Source organism: Paramisgurnus dabryanus, chromosome 22, assembly GCF_030506205.2.
Source record: "Paramisgurnus dabryanus chromosome 22, PD_genome_1.1, whole genome shotgun sequence".
Taxonomy (NCBI): Eukaryota; Metazoa; Chordata; class Actinopteri; order Cypriniformes; family Cobitidae; genus Paramisgurnus; species Paramisgurnus dabryanus.
Window position 1 is genome coordinate 14,688,785 of NC_133358.1, and position 24,291 is coordinate 14,713,075.

Consider the following 24,291-nt stretch of genomic DNA (forward strand, 5'->3'; position numbering starts at 1 on the left):
TTTACATGCAAAGAAATGGCAGAAGCCAGTATTTTATGGGCTCAGGATCAGTTTACTTGCTCAATCTGTCTGGATCTACTGAAGAATCCAGTGACCGTTCCCTGTGGACACAGTTTTTGTATGGACTGTATTACAGACTGCTGGGATCAGGATGATCAGAAGCGAATCTACAGCTGCCCTCAGTGCAGACAAACCTTCACACCAAGACCTGTTTTAGGTAAGAATGTGGTGATTGCTGAAATGCTGGAGAAACTGAAGAAGACAAAACTTCAATCTGCTCCTGACTCTGCTCATTGTTACGCTGGACCTGGAGATGTTGAGTGTGACATCTGTACTGAGAGAAAACTAAAAGCAGTCAAGTCCTGTCTAGTGTGTCTGAACTCTTACTGTCAAAATCACCTCAACCAGCATGAGAATTTCTTTAAAGGTAAAAACCACAAAGTGATCGATGTCACTGGACGACTACAAGAAATGATCTGCAAAAAACACAACAAACAACTAGAAATCTACTGCCGTACTGACCAACAATGCATTTGTTATCTGTGTATGATGGATGTTCACAAAAATCACGATACTGTGACAGCTGTGGCAGAGAGGACAGAGAAACAGGTGTGAACTCACACAGATTAAATTAAATTAAACTGACAGTGATTGTTTGATATTGAATTCATTTTTGTAATGATTTTGTTACATTCATGTTTATGTAATATTGCTGTTCATAGTGATTTGATCTTTTCCACAGACACTTTTGATGGAGACACAAAGAAATTTAAAGCAGAGAATCAAGGAGAGAGAGAAGAAGCTTCAGGAGCTGAGACAGACTGTGGACTCTCATAAGGTGAGTTTTAAAAACATCTGCTGGATGAGAAGTTTCAGAGCCAGTGATGAATGAAGTGTTTGATGAGTTTTAGTCTGACTGAAGTTCACTGTGAGTCTCAGGCTGTGTGAGACAGCAGTAAGATCTGATTGTAATGTTTGTCCTAACAGCGCTCTGCACAGACAGCAGTGGAGGACAGTGAGAGGATCTTTACTGAACTGATCCGATCCATTGAGAGAAGACGATCTGAGGTGACACAACTGATCAGAGATCAGGAAAAGACTGCAGTGAGTCGAGCTGAAGGAGTCATGAAGCGTCTGGAGGAGGAGATTGATGATCTGAAGAGGAGAGACGCTGAACTGAAGCAGTTTTTACAAACAGATGATGACATTCATTTCCTGCAGGTAACAGATCTGAAAAACAGGACAATGATCATTTTACAATACTTGATCTTTAATAAGCTTATGGTTAGAGATATTTTAACCTAAAAGTCATAATTTAAGACACTATAAGAACAAAAGCATTTAGCATTTTTTGGAGATTGTGTTTATCACATAGTAATTGTAAAAAGCAAAGATTCGATCTTTAGAGACAATGATAAAAACAAGATAATAAGAATGACAACTATTGTTAATTTTGTAAATAACAAGCTAGTAAACATAACTATTGTATTATTTTATTTGTTTTTGTCCTGTAGAGTTTCAAGTCTTTCTCTGTGACTTCTGGATCTTCAGATGTTTCCAGCATTACTCTCAGTTTTACTTTTGATGATTTGGGAAAATCTGTTTCTAAACTCAGAGATAAACTGGAGGATTTGTGTAAAGATGAGATTAAACATATATCTGACAGAGGTAAAGTAACAGACATGCATCTGAGCAGTGAGTCCTAATGTATGTTGTGTTTTCACATAGAAATGACTCTAACTGTGTCTGTTTATTTCTACAGTAAAATCCACTGAAATTATTTACAAAGAACCCAGAACTAGAGATTTCCTACAATGTAAGTTAGTAAAATTATCAAACACACACACATCCACTACATCTTAATTTTGAACAACTTAAAAAAGTATCAAAGGAATATTATGACCAAATGAAATAACTATACAGTGTAAAAGCTGTGTAGTTACTTTATAATAAGAAGAAAACAGTGACATACAGTAGAGCTGAGTTAAAAACATCTTTTTTCATCTCTTTTTCTTTTTGTTTTACATCAATGGGTTATCATGGTAAGGGAAAAACATAGTAAACAAAACCCAGGGACAAATTGGTGTCTGTTCTCGAAGGGGTGATGATCAATAACATGCTCTCCTTTAGTTTCCAGTCAACCACTACAGAGTTCTAACAAATTACTACACCCATATTTAGTCTTTGTGTCCAAACATGACCATACAGGACTATAAAGTATACACATTGTACCTGATTGCATATTACAGAAAAAGGCGAGTCGATTGTGCACTAGGGTGGTCCTTATAATGGGTCAAAAAAAAAATTAATGTTCAACTCTCACCCCCTAAATGTGTTAGGATATCAATAAAAACACACTGTGCAAAATTTTGAATTGTTCCTACAACATCTAGAGGTTGCTCAAAGCCTTTGAATATTTCCAAAATCACATATTTTTGCCAAAACTGTACCATTTAAAAATGCACAACCAGTGCCGGTGCCAGCCGAGCGCTGATGAGGGGGCGTCTAAAATACCAGAGGGGGCGATCACATGAATCCCCCAGCTAGAAAATACATAGGTTTGGTACATTAAGTTTTAATGTGTTGTTGTAACACAGTCTCACCCCATTTCGTCAATATTTGACGACACTTGACCATTCGTCATATGTTGACGTGAAGGGTATACCTTTCGCGTCATTTTTTGACGAACTGGGGACTTCAATACTATTACGTCCGTTGCATTCTCTTTCCTATTTTATTACCATTTGCGCGTCGGTTTAGGGTTAGATTACGCAAAATTAAACAGTGTACGCGAAATTAAACAGTGTACGCGAAATTAAACAGTTGTCACCTGGCGTTGGGGTTAGAAACAGTTGTCACCTGGCGTTGGGGTTAGAGTTAGGTTTGGGTAGGGATGTCATTATGTAAATCTAACCCTAAACCGACCCGCAAATGGTAATAAAATAGGAAAGAGAATGCAACGGACGTAATAGTATTGAAGTCCCCAGTTCGTCAAAAAATGACGCGAAAGGTATACCCTTCACGTCAACATATGACGAATGGTCAAGTGTCGTCAAATATTGACGAAATGGGGTGAGACTAACAAACATCTCTGTAATACAACCACAAAAACTGCAGCTATAGTGAGCAACGTACAGAGCTCTGAACAATACAACAACAACAAAAAACCGCATACCTAACGTTACATATTAGCACAACACTGCTCGTTTGAAGTTCAGAGGTAGTGGCAGTTGCTGTAGTTCCCTTTCAATACGGTTCACTTCGCATTGCGTCAGTTAGCTGACGCTATGGGGGAAACTCCTGTTTACTCCATGACTGAAGCCTATTGGTTAACGTCTGTACAAAGTACAGACCAATGACGTTTGAACCCGCGCGCGGGAAGCGCACGTCCTTATATGAGCGCAGTTCAATCGTCAGGAGCTCATTATTTTCTCCTTCAGCGCGAACCTCTCGCTGCTCCGAAGAAAAAGAAGAAGCCTTACCTCGCCGTTGACAAAAGCCCTGCAGCGGAGTCCAGGCCTAGCGTCTTCCCCTGCCGTTTTCCGGCTGAGAACCGAAGATAGCAGAGTCCAGGTCTAGCGTCTTCCCCTGCCGCTTTCCGGCCGAGAACCGAAGATAGCCTTCGCTTGCCGTGGTAGCCCTGTGCAGCGGACACACGCCTGACGAGGTCTCCCCTGCGGCCGCCCGGTAAGATCAATATTTTTAATATAAAGCTATAAGCTAAAAGAGCAGGCGCTGTTGTAATAGCGTCCAGCACAGCGGCTCGGTGAGCCTCTCTGCTATGAATTTCCTCCGAGCGCGTTACCGGTCTGGCACCTCCCACGCCGGGACCGCGCTTATGCTTTGGTTGTCTTATCCATGTTTCGTGCTCCCCCTGCTGTTCCTCTCTCGCCGGGATGAACACACGGCGAGCCATGAGACTAGATGGATGCATAGACAAGCACACACGGACTAACCCCCCCTGTGTTCTGTCACACCGCAACCGTTCATGCTTACAGAGTCCCTTCGCTCCTCTCACATTCAGTGGCGAGATCTCTGGCACATATATTAATCCCCCGAGTGCATCGGGTGATACCGTCACGACGCATGGCTGTTCTGTCTGTGTTGCTGCTCCCCTCTGCCGTTCCTCTCTTGTTGAGATGAACAAGCGGGGAACCGTAGACCTGGATAGATGCATACGACAAGCAAACACGGGCGGTCTGCCCCTGTCTCTGTCAAAGCACAGCCACTCGTGCTCCACGCTCGCGGAGTCCCTCGCTCCTTTCCCCACAGTGGTGAGGTCTCTTAACGGCTTAGCTAGCACGCGGTATTACGGCTCGCTGCCTCTAAATGCAGCTGTCCAGTGTTCAACGATTACAGAGCTTCATGCCCCTCCCCTCCTGGAGCGGCGCGATCTCATTCGTCTGCTCGATAGGGCCGATTCGCCGCTATTGGAGCACCAAGAACACTCATTATAAGAGAGCTTCATGCCCCTCCCCTCCTGGAGCGGCACGATCTCATTCGTCTGCTCGATAAGGCGGACACGCCTCTATTGGAGCGCTAAAACACTTATTATAGAGCTTTACTGGCCTGAGCCTATCTCACTTTAGATAGCTCACTCTTCGTCTGCCTGGTAATTTCTCTCTGGTTTAGACGGAATCAGAGGCAGAACGAATTTGTTTATAATATACTGAGGCCTGAATACCTCCCTTTATTCAGTCCCGTCCTATATCAGTGCGCTGAATATTGGTACATTCTTATATACCCGGTTTTTCTGCCCTTTTAATAAACGGCAAAACCGCGGGCCTCACGGCAGACTTCCTCTCTGCGATGGGTTCAGTCTGACATTAAACCACCTAGACATACTGCTCTGCTCCGTGAGCCGTTCGGTCACCGTCACTACTGAGGCTTGTGCACCTGAACGGCTGAGCTCTGGTCTCCGCAGCACAGCTGCATCAACAGAGAACGAAACTGTCTGGGAAAAAAGGGGTTATGTCGCGCCTCGGCTGGACTGCCCTGAAATGTTTTCTGTGTGCTGTTTATCCAAACATACTGTGTAATACTGTCGGCTATGCAACCTCACTATAGTGGCGCACGGTATTTAATTCCTCTAAAAAGAGTAATTTCCGTGCTTACTATACTGTGTATTGACACCCACGGTTGTACGGTGTCTCTAAACACTTTATCGCCTTACTGACAAGCAATCAGTAATACGCAGACACGGCCCGCTGTCCATAATTCTATCGACGCTTGCCGAAAAAAACCCCGGTTTGGCCATATACTGTGTATTGACACCCCACGACTGTACGGTGTCTCTAACACCTTTCTGCCAAATTCGCTCGCAGCCCACCTCAGTTTCTCCGCTACGATGCTGATGGCGCAAACGAGCATGGTCTTACGGCTGTTATTTTCTCTTCCTAGAGAAAGGACAGCCTCAGACTTTTGCATGGCTCCAAGCGTTTGAATCGCGCCCTCTCCGGACGGCCACTCAAAGGCTTACAGCCAAGCGGTTTATGACGTTTTTCGGCCATATAGCTGATTTATATTAGCGGATCCGAAGACGCTCACACCTCCGCTCCAATACTCGGAGATATTAAGGGTAATATCAACCTCAAGTGAGCTTGCTACCCACCACAATAAGTTTCAAAGCTCAAAGCGCGCGCACAGTCAGACGCGCGCGGCATCTCGTTTAAGACGGGCGCACGTACCCCTCTAACGAGCCTCAGAAAGCTGAATATCGTGGCATTCTGTTCATAAGTCCACTTCAGTTTGACTAAGCAAAGGTCCCGCCCCGAGCTGACGGCCGGGAAGCTTGCTTAAGTTACACACGGCTGCATGAAGTGCTGTCATTACGAGCTAGCCCAGCATCTGCTGTGGGTTGAACACGCTTTACGACGGGAATCAGCCTTCGGCGCGTGGAACGCCATTTGTCTCATATAAATCACCTTGTACTGTGAATACGGTACATTAAGGGGATGATTTAGCACTGCAGCACTCTCGACCATGTTATTGTGATAATGCGGTCGGGCAAACTACGGTGGTTTCATTATTTACCGAACCAGACTGAGATCTCGCCCCCTAAACAAGCTGACGAGTCATCTCCTTTATAAACTCATTGCATCGCTTTATAAGCTATGTTCAATCAGAGTGATACGCATCTCATGCTTAAACCACCAAGATTCAAATATTAACCCATTACGATGGGCGTGCGGAGATGGCATCCGTGGGACACGACCTACATTACGTGCCTTATGACACATTGACACAAGCTGCTAGGACCCCTTTCACGAGGCGTCCTTATGCAAAGTCTGACCCATTCTGTCTAGTGACATTGAAAGTCTATAACCCCCGCGAATCGTGGGTGGAACACTTTTCTCCTCACTACAGAGGCTTTGACATCCCTGCTTCGCGCACTACTGAGGTTTGTTGCATTAAAGGTGCGCCCATTAGCTCACCTGTATGCACGATATGGTTTTTAATTATATGCGTCCACCGTGCGCTTAGAGAAGCTCACATGTACACGCTATAACATTTTGGTATACAATAAGATGCGCTTGGAAAAGCTCACCTGTATACACAGCTGTGTTATGCTTTGTGACACATACATTGTTGTTCATCTGTGTACGTTCACGGTGCGTTGGGTGCCCACCGTTACGTTCATCAATCATATCTATACACATTCACGGCGCGTTCTGTGCACTGATTTATCTATACGCATTCACGGTGCACTGAAGAGTTCACCCGTGTGCGCACAATTTATTATCAGAACACATGACGGCGCGCTCGAGAATCTTGCCGGCCTGTGCATTATAACACTCTGATTCATCTATATGCATTCACGATGTATTCAAGTGTTCACCTGTGCCCGTGCAATTTATAGTCAATACACATTTACGGCGCGCTTGGAAAGCTCACTGATCTGTGCACTATAATACTACCTATATGCATCCCGATGCGCTCGAGGGTGCACCTGGGTTCACACTATTGTGGTATCTGTATAATCCCACGCTACGAACCGTTCTGCCGCATATTATAGTCAGATCGGCCGTTCGTGAGCTTCGCAGATCACTCACTACGTATGGCTGTTGCTAACAGTGGTTATTTAGATGGATCGTTGAAACCATCACACTGGCTCACGCCCCTCTATGTCCTATATAGAGCCCACTCTGTGTGAGTTTGGCTTCTTCATGAACTTGGTCTACAGGGGTATCTATATCTATATTTGATATCTGCTACGCGGCCGGCTGGTCTTCGCCGTCTACGTTGTCAGATTGTACAGCTTAGACGTCCCTGCCCTACGAGCTCAGGTTCTCTCGGCTCAATCATGCACGCTCATGCGTTATATGTGTACACTACGGTGCGCTCAGCGAGCTCACCAACGTGACTCTGAATTTACTTATCTCGCACAGCCGCGGCGCGCTCGGTACCTCGCCGTCTTGTGCTATGTTATGTGCCCCCGGTGCGTTTAAAACCCCACCGTGTGCGCGTCAACAATTTATATGGTGCTTACACATTTGCTTTAAAGCTGTGAATATGCCGGGTATAGGGCCACACGCAGTGTCTCTCCGGTAAGGCACTTCAGTACGTTGTGTATGCACGGCGTGATGGGATTACGTTCCCCCATAGCGTCAGCTAACTGACGCAATGCGAAGTGAACCGTATTGAAAGGGAACGCTTAGGTTACTTACGTAACCCCGGTTCCCTGAAATAACGGGAACGAAGCATTGCGTCTCTTGCCGTGCTACAAACGTCTACGCAGCGAGTGTTATTCGGCTACGCGCTTCAGTCGAATAATAATGAGCTCCTGACGATTGAACCGCGCTTATATAAGGACGTGCGCTTCCCGCGCGCGGGTTCAAACGTCATTGGTCTGTACTTTGTACAGACGTTAACCAATAGGCTTCAGTCACGGAGTAAACAGGAGTTTCCCCCATAGCGTCAGCTAACTGACGCAATGCTTCGTTCCCGTTATTTCAGGGAACCGGGGTTACGTAAGTAACCTAAGCGTTTCTTTTTAATCCATTTTCGAATGACCATGGTGAAATGAGTTAATGCAATATAAAACCTTGAAATTATGAAATGTTCATACTTCGTGTTTGCTTTCAGTAACTGTTAGTTCAAGAAATTTTACGTAATGGTGGGGGACAGTGTTGAGTTGATGGTTTTCAGGCCAAAAACGGTCCAAACGCAACATTGATGTGTGACAATCCGGAGTCCGGTTTGCAGAACTTGCAGTGCTATTTTCCATATATCCATTGCTACAGGGCAGGCCCAGGTCACTCTCCCACTCCTGTCTGTAACTTTTTATATACTTTCCCACTTCAACATCTTGATTTCACGCTGAGGCTCAGAACGCGGGCTCATTGTCGGCGTGCGTCAAACCGTAAACACAAAAGGCTTGTTCAACTTCATGCGCCGCTGCAATAACCAACAACCGGATGACGTCAAAGTACCGCGAGAACGATTCGAGAAATCATACTAAGTGTAATTTTGTCTCGCTCTTGCGGCATTTTGAAGTCTTCGCCTGACAGTTCTAGCGGACCCGCATGAAGTCAAACAAGCCTATACACATGGAGTGGGTGTGTGTCACGGTAGAATACATGCACACTTGTTTTTTTGTTTTGTTAAATAATTAGACTATACAATTCACTTTAAGAGGACAATACACAAGGCAAATGTGATTTTTAAATAGCGCATTTTATCATTAAAATACCATTCAACATTAATGGTGATCTGAGAGGGCGGGATAGTGCCAGTGAGCACCCATGGCGCAAGCCCTGCCTACAACACACATAAAACTTGCTTCTTGAAGGGTAACTTTGTTTCAGTTATTTCAGTCTCTTCTGATCCAAGTAACCGTATCGGACTTGCTTCGTGTTGATTCAGCCATTGTCTCAGTGTATATTGTCTATTGTGCTTCATTTCCATTGAAGCTTTCTTGCTTTGAAAGACATATCACAACTAAAACAGGAGTTTTAGTTGCATGGAGCATGGTCAAATAAGTCCATTGCTGCCATAAGTATATATTATTAAACAATTATACGTGCTAGCACAAAGTATCACATAATACACAAATGTTTTAAACTTTAAAGGTCTTGAGCAACCTCTAAATATTAATTAATATTGAAAAAAAATGTGCCCGATTTTTTTATTTATTTATTCAAACATATTGGTGGGGTGAGAGCATGAACTTTTAAAAGTAAAAAAATAAAGACCACCCTATTGTGCACATTGATATCCCAGAGGTGTAAGGCAGATGTTATTTCATTGCTCTTCCTGGCTGGTAGTTGTGTATTGTTGTCATGAAGTTCAGTATAAACTCACTACACATACACCACAGAAAGGCTGGCAGAACATTATTAAACAAAGAGCAGGATGTTGTCCCATCAATGTTATTATTTTATTGCTAAATGTTTATTTTATTTTTTTATCAGATTCCATTCTGCTGTCTCTGGATCCAAACACAGTCCATAAAAATCTCCAGCTGTCTGAGAAGAACACTGTGGCTACTTACACTGACACTGTCCAGCAGTATCCTGATCATCCTGACAGATTTTGTGATCTTTTTAAAGTGTTGTGCAGAGAGAGTTTGTGTGGACGCTGTTACTGGGAGGTTGAGTGGAGTGGTGGTGTTGGTATATCAGTGTCATATAAGAGCATCAGCAGGAAGGGTTCGGGTTATGAGTGTAAGTTTGGATGTAATGATCAGTCCTGGAGATTGTACTGCAGTGACTCCAGGTGCTTCTTCAGTCACAATAACAAACACACTGAACTCCCTGTAGTCTCAAGGTCCTGTAGATTAGGAGTGTATGTGGATTACAGTACAGGATCTCTGTCCTTCTACAGCGTCTCTGATACAATGAACCTCATACACAGAGTCAACACCACATTCACTCAACCACTTTATCCTGGGTTTTGGATCGATCCAAACTCAACCATGAAACTCTGCAATCTGACAAGATAGAAACTGCAGAGATTTTACAGATAATAGTGTTTTATCACAACTTTGACCTTCATGATTATTTAGTAACATTGAGATGCTAGGAGTCTTTTATTGTCTCATGAAAAATATCATTGAAACATTTGAACACAACTTTTATCACTGCATGCAATTCATTGTTATACTCTAAAAATGCTAGACCTAGAATAAATGTTCTAGATTAATTTAAACCAATGGTTGAGTTGGTAAATATAAAACTCAACCATGGGTTAAAAATATCACAGTATTTTTTAGATGGCTCTAATAATAGTTGTGGTGTAAGAGTGAAGCAACAGTGAATGTGAAACAGGTAATATTTACAACGTTTTTTTGGTGGACGAAGTAACATAGTTTGTGTTTGTTTTGATTAGATTTTTTACTGATTTCTTTCATGGATATTTTAAGTATGTATTTGATTTGTTGTATGATTGTTTATCTGCTTTTAAACAGATTGTGTGCCACGTTGTATAGCTGTCATCATGCTGTATAATGTATGGTTTGAAACATAAAAGAGAAAAATCTATGTATTTATTTCAACTCAACATGCTTGAAATCTCTTGTGCCCTCTCATCCGGTATGCATCTTCTGACATTTAGTTGTATATTGATTAATTTCTTAATTAATTTGCTTTCCTCATGTTAAGCATCAAACAAGATCAGATAAAACAGATAAAAAACTACTAATCAATAAAAGTTTTCTATTATTATTATTTGTCCATCATCCCTATATTTCCTGCCACATATTATCAGGTTTAAAAGTGTTATAAAATAAATGTCAGAAAAGTATTTAAAAGGTCAAAGCACAGAGTAAAGAAACTTTTAATAGTTCGGATAGGATTTCCCTACCACAATAAAAACAACATTTCATCATTGTTCTTTTGGTGTTAGTGAGATCAGCAGGGAGTGCTCACCCTGTGGTCTGTGTGGGTCCTAAGAAGACCCCAGTATAGTCAGAGGCGGTCTTAACATATGTCCTTCGTAGTTCGAACTTGTAAGTTCAGACTCGGAAGAACGAACTCCTGACGCGAAATGCATTCTGGGAAACTTCGCTTTCATAAGTCCACACAAGTCTCCTCTGATGCATCCTCGATAAAATGGGCGGATCAAGAACACATCCGGGGATTTTATGTGAACTTGGGCTTGATGCGAACTTTGAATTGGAACAGTACTTGGGCCGCGACTGATGACGTTTCACAAGTCCACAAGAACACAAGTACAGACAAGAACGCATATTGAGAAACGGTGATAGAGGCATAGGTAGGCGGCTACTTGGGGCCCCCTACCAGCGGTCATAGTAGGGGGGCCCCAACCAACCTAAAAAATAAAACAGCAAGAGACAATGAGAGAGAGTACCAGTTCCTGCTGAACGATACACATAAGTAAAGTTATTTACGATTACATTATATTATAAATTGTATTGTAAAATAACCAAAATTATTGTTCAATCTTGTTTGCGAAAGGTAATCCCATGCAACTGATATCAATACTGTGGCTGTTATTCCAACCGCAGGCTGCACAAAATACGGGCATATTTGCTCGCTCTGCATTGACTCCTATTGACTCTGGTGCTAGCGTAGAGTGAGGAGACCCATCCAATATGGCGGCGTCGCTGGATGCATTTCAGCACGTCATGAGGTGTCTATGTATATAATGTCTATGGTCTAAAGCAGTGTTTCTCAACCCTGGTCCTCAAGGACCCCCTTCCAGAAAGTTTTAGATGTCTCCTTATTTAAAACACCTGAACCAACTCATCAGCCTCCTTCCAGAATGTCTCCATATCAAGCTAATAATTTAAATCAGGTGTGTTAATTAAGGAGATATCTAAAACATTCTGGAAGGGGGTTCTTGGGGAACAGGGTTGAAAACACTGGTCTAAATGACATCTAGATGAGATTTGTAGAGTTCCTTAAAGATGTTTTTCACTATGGGATATAAAAAGGAATCATGTCTTCTGAAATAAATGTACTTTCATGGAGGATAATACACCATCCCATGCGGCAAAATGCATCACTGACTATTTTCATTCATATGGGCATAAAATAAGACAGAAATCAAGGTGTGACCACCATCATCCTCTGACCTTAAGTCCACTATAATTCTAAACATCAACTTAGGGATGCAATACTAGCGTCATCAAGTGAAATAAAGACAAAACCTATACTTGTACTTACAAGTTTAATGAATGGGAGAGTTAAAGTCATGTCAAAGATATGCTCATATATTATTATGTAACTTTTGAAAATACAATATTTATTTTACATTGTGTTTGTTTGTTAAATGATCTGTCCATGCAGCACATTTGACAGATATCTGTTTTTGGATAATTTTAATCCATTATATCATTATAAATTTGGTTAAAGTGCATTCTGCATAATAAATGCATATTTTTCAAAGTATTAAAGTATCTTTGGACATTTTTTTATTTAAATAGAATAACATACACACTGTAATATTACTTAGGGGGGAAACATTTGTAAACTTACTGAATGTATTGGAAAAATAAACAAAAATGGCATATGCATAATAATTTGCGGTGTAGTTGAAAATGCCTGAAAAAGTTGAAACAGCGCCATCTACTGTTTGAATTGCATGGTCACATTTGTACAAAACTCATGGTCACGTTGACATTTGTTGAGAAAATCATGGTCAAATTTGTGAATCTCTGCTGCAAAACACAGTACATATTTGTAAACCCTCTGCACTTTCTCTGAAATCGCCATTTGTATTTGTATTTGTTTTCTGTTTGTCTGCGATTCGAGTTTTCCCTTTACAAAGCAGATTGAGTTTGTTTGCAAAATGCTGGATTTGTTTGTATAGTTTTGTTACAAAATTCGCTCTATACAGAGGGACCAGTAGATTTTTCTTTCCCGCCACAGAAAACCATATCAATTTTGTTTTTGTTTAAAATCAAAACCTTATCCATGAAAATGATTGGACTGCCCCAGAGTATGTGTTGTGGCTAGAAGGGATACAACTAAGGCCACAATCTCGTGAAATCTCGCAGGATGAGCGCTGTTTTCATTTTAATCCTATAGCCCAAACCTAAACCTAACCTTTCCCGGGGTTTAAGGCGTAACTGTATCCTCCTCTTTAGCCAGAATCGCTGTTTTTCATCTTTATCCTTCCCTAAAACCTAACCCTAAACTCAGGATCTCGCGAGATTTGTCCGTAGCTCTATCCCCTCTAGCCAGAACCCAGAGTCTGCCCTACCAGCGCAGATAAGCGACATGTACCACATGCTGACCACAATTGAAGTTTTAGGGAAAATAATTGACATCTGTATAATAATGATGATCTTTTAAAAGCCATCAACTTTGAGAAAAAACAGAGTTTAGAGCTAAAAACTTTTTTACACATACGAAACTGCCATATATGAGAGATATGCGACGGTTGGGTACGTATTCAGAGACAACAAATATGTTCTATTATGCAGCGCTGCGAATGACTTCAAAGTTCCGCGAGAGCAATTCGAGATCAGGCTGCTCGGATTGAGTTCTTAAATCGCTCTCGCGGTACTGTGATGTCAGACGTGGCAGTCTGCGCGGCGCCACGCGAAGTCGAACATACCTTTTAAATGCGCACAGGTGTTGTGTTTCAGGAAGAGCAAGGTTGTCGTGTAGGTGTTTTGAATCGAATCTGAAAAGTAGCCAGTCAGGAATTGTCACTTTCTCACGGTATCCGGTATCTACGTGATAGTTAGCATCAGGCAAACTTTTAACTTGAAATAGCAATATTAAAAATGAGTAAGATTTCAAAGATGTTTAAAGTGAGCTCCTCGAGCTCATCCAGCTCAAGGTCTAGTTCTAGTTCTGGGTCCAGCTCCAGATCTAAACACAGGTCTCGATCTAACCCATCACCTCAAGAGGCCATCAACAGACTGAGAGAGACAGAAGCGATGTTAACCAAAAAACAGGAATACTTGGAGAGCAGAATCGAGCAGGAGATCATGATTGCCAAGAAGAACGGTACCAAAAACAAAAGAGGTAAACACAAATTATAATTATGTATACACTTAACGTGAGTTTATGGTTAAGTTTGGTACAGTTTAAAAATATTTCCCCACATATTTTTAATAATTTGTGTAAATATTTTATAAAAACACATTTTTTTTGTTACGTACATTTTTCCTTATTGAAACTGTAACAATAACAACACCCTATTGAAACATGTCACTGAAACGTGGCCTAGCTTTGTTGTTTATATGGAGTGACGCCCTGCACCTGAAACATGCATTTTATCTGGGCACTCCTCATTTTAGTTTTCAGCAGTAAGATTTTACTGCACATACAGTACTGTAGCTTGTACTTAATTATCTTTTTTACTGCAATAATACTTATACAGTGGTGTGTGTGGTATAATATTGTTTTTAAAAAATACTTTTTTAGTAATTCATTCTTGTTTAAGATGTTGACTAATATGAAAATCCTCTCCAGGTTATGAAGACAATGACTAACACTACAGGATTTTGTATCTTATTGTATCATTTGCATGAATTTTACACCTTTGTGGATAATAATAACAGTAGTGCTTTAAAGTTTAAAGTGAACTCTGGAGGTCTTTTTACAGCAAAATACTGTAGATCATGGCAGCCAAAAATATCCAAATCTTAATTGATATATTACTTGAGTATTGCGGTGTTGGATGCTGCTGCTAATGTCAACAATAAATGTATAAGATTATTTGAATACTATTAGATGAAGAAAATAAAATCCTAACTTTTCAATAATACCCTCTCTTATTTTCTTAGCCGCACTTCAGGCTCTTAAGAGAAAGAAACGTTTTGAGCAGCAGTTAACACAGATCGACGGGACTCTTTCCACCATTGAGTTTCAGCGAGAGTCTCTGGAGAACGCCACCACGAATACAGAGGTTCTGAAGAACATGGGTTATGCAGCCAAAGCCATCAAAGGTGTTCACCAAAACATGTGAGTGTCATTGTTTCACACACACCTACAATTACACAACAGATCACACTTATAACATCACTTATTCTTCTGAAAATTCTCTCATTGGTTTAAAAGGCCAACTGCATCTTTCGTAGGGTATTGTCATACATGATTTGTGTCTTTTACAAAGTTACTGAATTCTTGTGACACAACAGTATAGCCTATTAAAAATATGCAATTATTAACACATTTTAAATGGATAGGTCCAACCCTGAATCCTGATTGAATGAGTTGTATTAAAAGTTTACAATGGCGGCACATAGGATTACAGAAAAAATAGACTTGGCACTATTTTATTGACAAACGTTGACAAAGTTATGGATAAAAATGTGATGTTTTCTCTTCATTCACTCATTTTGATCAAAACTTCCGTTTCAGATATGTTTTAGTTTTCTTAGTCATGATAACTCTGTATATTATTATTGTTAATTATTCATCAGGTGGCATTTATTTTGTTGTTCACATTGTAAATATGACTAATATTGATGTTAATTTTTTTTTTTTTTGCAACTTCCTCTTAGTCATGTCCCATCAAATTCAATATTATTATTATTAGAGTATTTGAGGGTTGTCTTTGTCTTGTTGGGGTGTTTTTCTACCAATGCTAGTTTATTTTTTGCTTAAGCACCCAATTGTTTATGCTTTTTAAGATTTCCTACTTTTAGCTGACAACAGCATACAGTTATGAAACATAACTATTTTATTTGGTGTATTTTGTGTTAATTCAGATTAACAAAAATCTAACTGTTTGTGGGTATCTTTCATTATATTGATGTAATAGAAGGGTGGGGTTCGTTTTGTTTTAAATTACTGTACTAATAATAATTTTTGTCTCTTTTTAGAGATTTGGATAAGATTGACTCCCTTATGCAGGACATTACAGAACAGCAGGAAGTTGCTCAAGAGATCAGTGATGCCATCTCAAAACCATTTGGTGATGAGTTTGATGAGGTACAGTGTGAGGATCGGCCTTTTTAATTTGGTTTACGTTTCAACTCAATAATATAATTAACATTTTGTTTAGGATTTTAGATGAAAAATGTCATGTTAAAAATGTATTAAAGACTGTGGTCAGTATTTCGTTTAGGAATTTCTAATCATTTTATAGTTAGTAACACACATTTAATGTGTGTATTATTTAAGTAATTTGTCTAGGGAAAAAATATTAAACTTTCCAAGTAGTCTCAATTATGATGATGTTAAAAACACTAAAATAATACATCTGAATTGAATTATTTGCAATTGAATTGCAGAGCATCTTTTAGAAACACAAGAAAAAAAGGAAATAGAAAAATGAATAATATAAAAACAGGAAAGTTATATTTTAATATTATAATATTAAAATTGATTCTATTATATGTATTACATGATATTATGATTTCTATAAGATCTACATTAACACTACCAACTGCTAAAATAATAGTCTATTGGTTTGTAATATTCGTGCCGTTATTTTCATAGTGCTATTATAAAATGATATGTGTTTTAATATGGTCACACAGTGGATGTTAAAATGACCGTGCATATAGCAAAGTGTCAAAAAATTTCAGATCACAGGTCCATGTTGACTTTCTACTAATTCTTAAATAATTGACCAAATGCTATTAAAAATGGTTTTATATCCTCACATTGCAGGACATGTCAGCTACCAAAATAATACTACTGATATGTGTTACTCCTGGTTAGACTCACATTAATGTGGGTAGACAGACCTTTAATAGATAGATGCTTTGATGTGTTTATATATGTATTAAAATGTGTTAGAATGTGTGTTAGACCTAGTTATATAAATAAGCTTTCCTTTTAAAGTTTTTTATATTCAATGCTATTTTTCTTTGTTTATTTTAAGGATGAATTGATGGCAGAGCTGGCAGAGTTGGAACAGGAGGAACTAGAAGAAGGTATGAAGAATATGGCTAGACTACCAAGTGTACCAGCTACCAAACTCCCCAGCGCAAGACCAAGCCACCGTGAAAGTAAGGATTTAAGACACCCACACTACAAGTACAGCAAAACCCTTTTGTACATCAACTCTTATATTCATTTCTTGTGTTACATTTTTTCAGCATCCAGGAAGAGAGTGGAGGACGATCATGATATGAAGAAGTTGGCTGCCTGGGCTTCTTAAGTGTGTTTGTGTGTGTGTGCCCGTGCGTGTGTGTGTTTGTGTGTGCGTGTGTTTCTGTTGTGTGTGTGTTTGCACTCTCAAAGCCCTATACTGTACTATTAGTGTCATTACCTGCACTACCAGGATTTTGTATCAATATGTGATGGCTTTTAGAAATATATTGTTGAATGAAATTAAGTTTAGCATGAATAATTAATTCAGATTATATTTTTGGCACGCATATGTTGATCTTTAAGATGAAGGATTTTGCTGGAAACGTTGTGTAAATAATATTTAATAAGTAAAGGTAAACTTTGTTTTTTAAAGAAATGTAAATGTTGAATACTGGGATCTGGGTCATAATAAACTGATTGTAACAACATATTGCTTCATGATTTAAACCCTTTGCTCAACAGAATAGAGAAAAAACAGCAAAATTTTAATCCAAATTGCACAATTTTGGTCTTGAAATGAGCGCACATGCTGCATATTGTATCACTTACTAAAGCTCATAAATCATTTGCATCATCTGAAAAGCAAGACAAGTAATTTATAAATAGATACTTGGCACTGTTATAAAAAATAATATTCCATATAAAATGTCTTTACGCTATTTTTTTAGTTTTAAGTTTTTAAGCTTACTATAGTAAATATTGAAGTATTCTGCAGTATTTACTTCAGATTATTAATTAAATATAGTTAATACTAATTCTGTATTATACATTATCAAAGTGTAGCAATTACTGTAAAATGAATTTTTAACTTTACACGTCTGTATACTGTAGTACATACCAATGAAAAGGTTTAAAGTATGTTAAACTTATGTTTAAATGATTTTAAGTGTGTTTTGGCGAATACACACATTAAGGAGGACGTCATTTACTTTACCATTAAAAAGGCGCTAAATCGTCACAGCCGCTAGGTGACGTCTTGAGCTGGCATACACACACGCGCACTCCCGCCCTTCAAGCAAGCAGGAAATCCCTTTCTCTCACGGATCACCAAGAAAGAACAAAGTTACGAACACACTACCGTCATGAATTCAGACAGACCTTTAAATTCAGCTGGTAAGTGTGTGAAAATTATTATTATGTATATGTGTTTATAACGTAGCTTTCATACTTTAATTTCATTTCTAATGCACCGGGTGAATGTGACACGTCTCACTGTTTCCGCCGCTCTGTGTTACACAGGTATATCGCTTACAGGTGGACTAAAGTCTTCACACACCCGTATAATGCGTTTAAAACAACATACTACACTTATTGTTTATATACACAAACGCTGTGATGAGACTGCGATACTGTTAACGTGCGCGTTAAACATTGAGGTTTGTCGTGTAAACTCATTTACCAGTCTTGTATCATCAAAAGTCACGTCTCGGGTCGTTTTTTGGGATGAAATCTTGTTCAAAGATACATAATTTCTCTAATTTTGTTTAAATACATGTACTGTTTTAGTTTCAATGAGTTTTGGTAGTTGAAGTCAGTACGTTCAGTCTAAAGCTCTTGGTCACGTATTTCCTCTTAGCTGGAGGTTGCCCAAGAAACTAACATCATGAGATCAGATTTCAGAAGTAGACACCCTATGCTGAGTTTACATCATTGGGAAAATCCGATATAATGTTTGCCTTTAAAAAAAAATTCAATATAGGAATACATACATAGGGTAAATTGACCTAAAGTGGGACACTGCCTAATGTGTGACACATAAAGTGTAAAATATATGAATGCCAGTTTCATCACAAATAAAAACTAACATTTCAAAAATCCAGTCATACATGAGGGTGGAGCAATCATCAAATAGGAAGCACATTTCACAGAAAAATTCCACAATAGGGCAATTCACCCTACATACAATTATTTACTGTAATAACAGGCTGACATAACATTTATTACTTAACTACTTCACACATGAAAATATTCTGTAGCATTCTCAACTTCGCCAAGTTGTATTTACTATAGTAGTAAACGTTACATAATGTAGTAATTACTACAATATACAACAAAAAACTACACTTAAGTGTAGTAAATACCAGTGTTGTAGTCGAGTCCAACTCATTCGAGTCCGAGAGTGTCGTGTCCGAATCAAGACCAAGTCCACATCCAGTTTTATCTGGTTCTGGACTTGATTTGCACTCGGCACTCTTTGGTCTTGATTTGGACTCTAATGAGCTGGATTTAGCTACAACACTGATAAATATTATGGAATAATACAGTATTTGTAATTAAATACTACAATATTTTTTTACATACCACATGCATTAATACATTCATGTTCAATAGTTATTTGAATTTTAGTTATTTTATTATGTAAGATAAGAGACTATGAGTGGTACACAAGATATGAAATTATCGCAATTGTTTAGGAAGGAAATGGAGTGCCTAGGGATAAATTATTTTTTTAGGCAAAACGCAGAAGTGAGTTAGAATTTTTAAGAACTTCTGATTACATCGTTCCAAAGTTGATGGGGTTTTGGTAAATGCATAAATAAGATCTTGGGTTAACACCTTTTTACATTTTATTCTAATGCAGCTTTCACACAGGACGCAATGTGCGCTGCGCTATGAAACCCATTAATTTCAATGGCTTGTGCCGCACGAGGACGGTTTGTTGTTGTTGTTGTTTCGCAGCGGGAAAAGTCAAAATAGTTTAACTTTTGCGCTTATTCTATGTGACGGTTACCCTGCGTGGCCAATAGAAACGGAGCATCCAAACAAGCGCAAAAAGCAAAATTGACGAAAAGCTTGTACTATGTGTGTCGGAATTCCCGGAGCTGTTTAATACAAGTTTACGCTCCTATAGAGACGTCGGAGGAAAAGCTGTGTCATGGAAAACACATATCAATTCAACTTGGCATGTCAGGTGTGTTTTAAGTCAGGTAGCTTGTTGTAGGTAGACAGCTTAAGTTACATGAAATGGAGAAGGGAAACAGCAGCGTCTGTGTTCCTCCTCCACTACTTAACCAAATAAAAATACTGGTGAAAGTTTTGAAAACTCAACCTACTTTGGTCTGACCAGCATAGCCAAATTGCTTGGCTGTCTGAACCCAGCTGCGAGCGCAGCGCACCAAAAGCACACCAAAAAAAAACCCACTCATGATTTTTAAAACTTTAAAGTGTCTTTAAAAGGGTGGTTGCTACATGGGATGGTCTTAGAGACATTGTCAAGGAATTTAAATGTCAATGCACATGAAATATTCATCCATAGAGTATGTTCTTCTTATAAGGGTAGATGTTTTTAAATGTGTTAAATAAAGTTTGAAAGAGCTGTTGGAAGCCTGGTTGTGATGTTGAGGTTGATAAACAGTGTTGTAGTTCGCTTGTATCGCCTAAGGTTGGCTTTTTATTTCTAGTAAACATATTTACACTTGAAAATTCATAATAGCCGTGTTAATCTGTTAAGATTATCTTGATTAACGTTTGTCATTTCGAACATAGAGCTTATTATTTGTAATAATCTAAAAGTCTATTGGGAAAAATGATTTTCCCAGAGTGTCCCACTAACTTCCTGCTTGGCCTAAAAAAATATTTCATCCCTGCGGCACTCTATTAATAGTATGGGGCAATAGTCGAGTCAGTACAGTTTAATGATGCGATTGACCAATCAGAATCAAGTATTACATAATAGTTATAGAACAATATATCGCAGTGCCAGATATATCAGCAACTAAAAAAATTATCCACATTGACCAATAAATCTTTATTTTCTGTTCCTTAAATTTGTTGTTTGTAATGAAAGAAACTGATGTAATGCCAAAGTTTGGCAGAGAGTAAAATTAACAATTATTATTCACTTTTTAAATGTGAAGTTATGTTGTGTTACACATCAACAACACTCTGGTTTGCAGCTAAATCTACTATCCACAATATATACTGTATGTCTTGTAGATATTTTTCAAGTAATTTAAAAGGGTATGTTTTGTTATTGTTAAGTTTGTGCTGGTGTGGAGAAACGAGGAGGATGAATGGATTACAAAAACGTAGAACTGTAATAATTAGGGATACATAACGATTAATCGCGATTAATCGTTAGCAGAATAAAAGTGTTTGTTTACATCATATGTGTGTGTGAACTGTGTATAATAATTATGTATATATAAATATGCACACATGCATGAATCATTTTAAGAAAAATATATATTTATATATTTAGTATTTATATATAATATAAATTATACATAAATATACAAATGTATACACATGTAAACATTTCTTAAATATATACATGCATGTGTGTGCATTTATCTATACAAAGTTATTATACACAGTTCACACACATATGATGTAAACAAAAACTTTTATTCTGCTATAGATTAATTGTGATTCAGCCACACTGCTTTTTCAATATCGGCATTACCCATAAAAAAAAGAAAGCTGTGTATTAATAAAATGTAATAGTCAAAAAACCAAATATTCTTTAGCAGAAGTGACTTCTTTAGGCTGGTGTAAAAATGTCTTTTGAAAAACAAACTAGTTATGTCTTTATAATTGTGCCTTACAGCTGATGACCACCACGACCCCGAGGAAGAGAAGCATTTGGCGGCAGCCGCCCGTGAGGCTAACCGTCTACCTGAGCTCCGTCTGATCCTGCTGGGCTGGAGATGGCCAGGTAAGAGCTTAACCGGCAACACCATCCTGGGCCGTGAGGAGTTTCGACTGGAACGCGCTGCTGAATTCAGCGTGAAACGCGAAACCGAAGTGGACAGGCGCAAAATAACGATAATAGACACACCCGGCTGGTTCTCAGCCCAAACCACACCGGCGGAATATCAGCAGGAGATGGTCCGGAGCGTTAGCATGTGCCCGCCTGGACCTCACGCATTCCTGCTGGTCATACCTGTGGGCATGTTCACCGAAACAGACCGGGCTCGGATAGAGGAGAACCTGGCGCTGTTTGGAGAAAATATATGGAAGCACACATTAATTGTGTTCACCTGGGCTGAGATTTTAAAGGACAAGTCCATAGAAAGACACATACGAAGGGAGGGTCGTGATCTTCAGTGGGTGGTGGACAAGTGTAAGAAAAGGTACCATGTTATCAATAACTATATTTTTGGTGAGCACCCGCAACTGCCACAGCTGATGGAGAAGGTGGAGAAGATAGTGGCTGAAGAGGGCGGATACTTCACGCTTAAGACAGATGAACCTGAAACAAAAAGTCAAGCTCAGAATGAGAATCTAAACACCTCTAATGTGAAAGAAAACAGGGAGCTCGGTGCTAGACCCAAACAGAACGGTTCCTGCAATTCATTGCGATCTATGGACGTCGACCCTCCAGAGTGAGTTTATGTCCCAATGACTTATAGCAGATAATATATGATAAAATTTATAGTGCTGTCTAGGTGTACACAATTTGTACAGTATGCACGTAAGATATGTACTGAAAAGCCAGCCGAATGTAATGATGATAAATGGGAATGAATAACATTTGCTTTATACAGATAAATGAACCAGAACAGTATTGTAACATAGCAGTACAACAAACAATACTGTATGCCATACATATTTATAATCTGATGTTTTTATTGTCTTATATTTACAGGTTTAGTTGAAGGATTGAGTAAATAATGATGATGGACTGTTCCAGTGCTGCTGTGTTCAGTTACCTAACTTGAAAATTTCTGCTGAAATATTTTCATCACTCAATGAAGCTTCAGGTTATCTGGTTTACAGTAGGAATAGCTTTGAAGCTTAATTCGACAGATCACATCAATAGGAATGATCATACTGATAAACAGTGGCGGCTCGTGACTGCTCATCCGAGGGGCGCTAAGTGTACGGAGTGTCATGTGTGTGGTTCCTTTTTCCAAAATATGTGTTCTGCGCGTCGAGTGAGCCTATGTGCATCACGTGTCTTGTCAAAATAAGTGCCTGCTGCAGATGTGTCTAAAGGGTTTGTGATAAAAGAGAAGCATGCATTTGCCAGATACTCGCATAATCTCATCCGTCTTGCATGTATTTTGTGAACGTGAGCGTCTCTTTTATCAAAAAAAAAAAAAAAAAAACGTTTTTTTGACGCGTGTGCAGCAGCCACTTATTTTGACAAAACGAGTGATGCACACAGGATCTCTCAAAGTGCAGAACACATATTTTGAAAAAAAGAACCACTCACATTACGGGCTACATACATGTTGTGATGAACTTCGCATCGTGCGCCCTCGAAAAAAGAAGTCACTGGCCACCACTGCTGATAAATACACTTCACATATACTTATTAAAAAGATGCATGTTAATATGACTGCTTTTGTTATACAGTGAGTTAACCAAGTCTTTCTCTAGTTCTCTAGTGTCATTGCTACAGCATTTTATGTTGTATTGACGTTTGTTGTAAAAAAAACTGAGGTACCTGAGAAACACTCCTGAATGATAATTTATTTGCACTAATGAATTTAACTATTAGCCTGTAATATGACTCGACAATAAAGCACTAATAACAGCTGTCAGAGGCGCGGGTCTGTATGCGTTATAATAGTAGTTACATTGGTCACTTTCACTATGGTTTGACAGTTTGTCCAAAATCTTATTTGTGTCACATCACTGTTGCCCCCCGGTAATTATTAATGAAAGCACATTTATAATATTCCTATTCCTTTTATATTATTTGAGAGTCTATGAAGTGTTTTCATGCCTTGATTTCTGTTTCCATGTTACTGAATGTTTTAACATTGCTGTGATGTGTTTTCATTCTTATGTTTTTATGTAACGCATTATTATGAAATCACAGGCCTAATTATTTTATTTATTTTTCATCTCTCACATACTGTACTGTTAGATTTTTTACATCAATATGCAGATATGAATCTTTACGAATATTCGTTTCGGTCCCCTTGATAATGACTTTATTACTTTATTACTCTGTTGTTACTGATGTCACTATATATGTTTGTCTTATGATATTAGGTGTTTCGTCCTTAAAAGAAACCGGTTGCATAGACATTTACAGTGTTTTATGCTTTTAATTGTATTCAACATCTTTGCATTCCTTTTTACATGTACTGAAATTTCTGACAGATATAAAAAACATTATTATCCGATGTCTGTGTGAAGTTCTATTTACTTTGTTAAGGTGGTGACTAGCACTGCAATCCTGGTCAAATAGTATAGATATATAGTGGATTTTTGACTAAAACGTATAAAATGCAAGGTTCCCACAGGTCCTTGAAAGTTCGAGAATGTGGGGGAAAAAATTAAAGGGGGAACTTTTTAAAAATATACATACATAGATACAGGTCATTGAAAGTGCTTGAATCCATATTTTTCTTTAGTGTAGGTGTAGGAT

The 24,291-nt window shown here is 38.9% G+C and overlaps 3 protein-coding genes across 3 annotated transcripts; all 3 read left to right on the forward strand.

Moving 5' to 3' along the window:
- LOC135785441 (tripartite motif-containing protein 16-like) lies at nucleotides 1–10,632 on the forward strand. Its single transcript, XM_065294868.2, has 6 exons — nucleotides 1–609; nucleotides 743–838; nucleotides 988–1,221; nucleotides 1,515–1,668; nucleotides 1,763–1,816; nucleotides 9,414–10,632. The coding sequence occupies exons 1-6, from the start codon at nucleotides 16–18 to the stop codon at nucleotides 9,941–9,943; spliced, it is 1,662 nt and encodes a 553-aa protein (XP_065150940.1). The 5' UTR covers nucleotides 1–15; the 3' UTR covers nucleotides 9,944–10,632.
- A 2,923-nt stretch (nucleotides 10,633–13,555) lies between these two features.
- On the forward strand, nucleotides 13,556–17,390 carry chmp4c (charged multivesicular body protein 4C). Its single transcript, XM_065295020.1, has 5 exons — nucleotides 13,556–13,940; nucleotides 14,705–14,882; nucleotides 15,746–15,854; nucleotides 16,753–16,879; nucleotides 16,970–17,390. The coding sequence occupies exons 1-5, from the start codon at nucleotides 13,697–13,699 to the stop codon at nucleotides 17,029–17,031; spliced, it is 720 nt and encodes a 239-aa protein (XP_065151092.1). The 5' UTR covers nucleotides 13,556–13,696; the 3' UTR covers nucleotides 17,032–17,390.
- Nucleotides 17,391–17,951: 561 nt separating this feature from the next.
- Nucleotides 17,952–24,043, forward strand: gimap4 (GTPase IMAP family member 4). Its single transcript, XM_065294872.1, has 3 exons — nucleotides 17,952–18,077; nucleotides 21,514–22,291; nucleotides 22,555–24,043. Exons 1-3 carry the CDS (start codon nucleotides 18,047–18,049, stop codon nucleotides 22,562–22,564), a joined length of 819 nt encoding a protein of 272 aa, XP_065150944.1. The 5' UTR covers nucleotides 17,952–18,046; the 3' UTR covers nucleotides 22,565–24,043.
- Nucleotides 24,044–24,291: the final 248 nt, after the last annotated feature.

Bases quoted from the DNA above. Each gene is read 5' to 3' on its own strand.
- chmp4c (XM_065295020.1), top strand. From the start codon at position 13,697: ATGAGTAAGATTTCAAAGATGTTTAAAGTGAGCTCCTCGAGCTCATCC. The intron at 13,941-14,704 runs GTAAACACAAAT...TTATTTTCTTAG, and splicing joins CGGTACCAAAAACAAAAGAG to CCGCACTTCAGGCTCTTAAG. The intron at 16,880-16,969 runs GTAAGGATTTAA...ACATTTTTTCAG, and splicing joins AAGACCAAGCCACCGTGAAA to CATCCAGGAAGAGAGTGGAG.
- LOC135785441 (XM_065294868.2), top strand. From the start codon at position 16: ATGGCAGAAGCCAGTATTTTATGGGCTCAGGATCAGTTTACTTGCTCA. The intron at 610-742 runs GTGTGAACTCAC...TCTTTTCCACAG, and splicing joins CAGAGAGGACAGAGAAACAG to ACACTTTTGATGGAGACACA. The intron at 1,817-9,413 runs GTAAGTTAGTAA...TTTTTTTATCAG, and splicing joins AACTAGAGATTTCCTACAAT to ATTCCATTCTGCTGTCTCTG.
- gimap4 (XM_065294872.1), top strand. From the start codon at position 18,047: ATGAATTCAGACAGACCTTTAAATTCAGCTG. The intron at 18,078-21,513 runs GTAAGTGTGTGA...TGTGCCTTACAG, and splicing joins CAGACCTTTAAATTCAGCTG to CTGATGACCACCACGACCCC.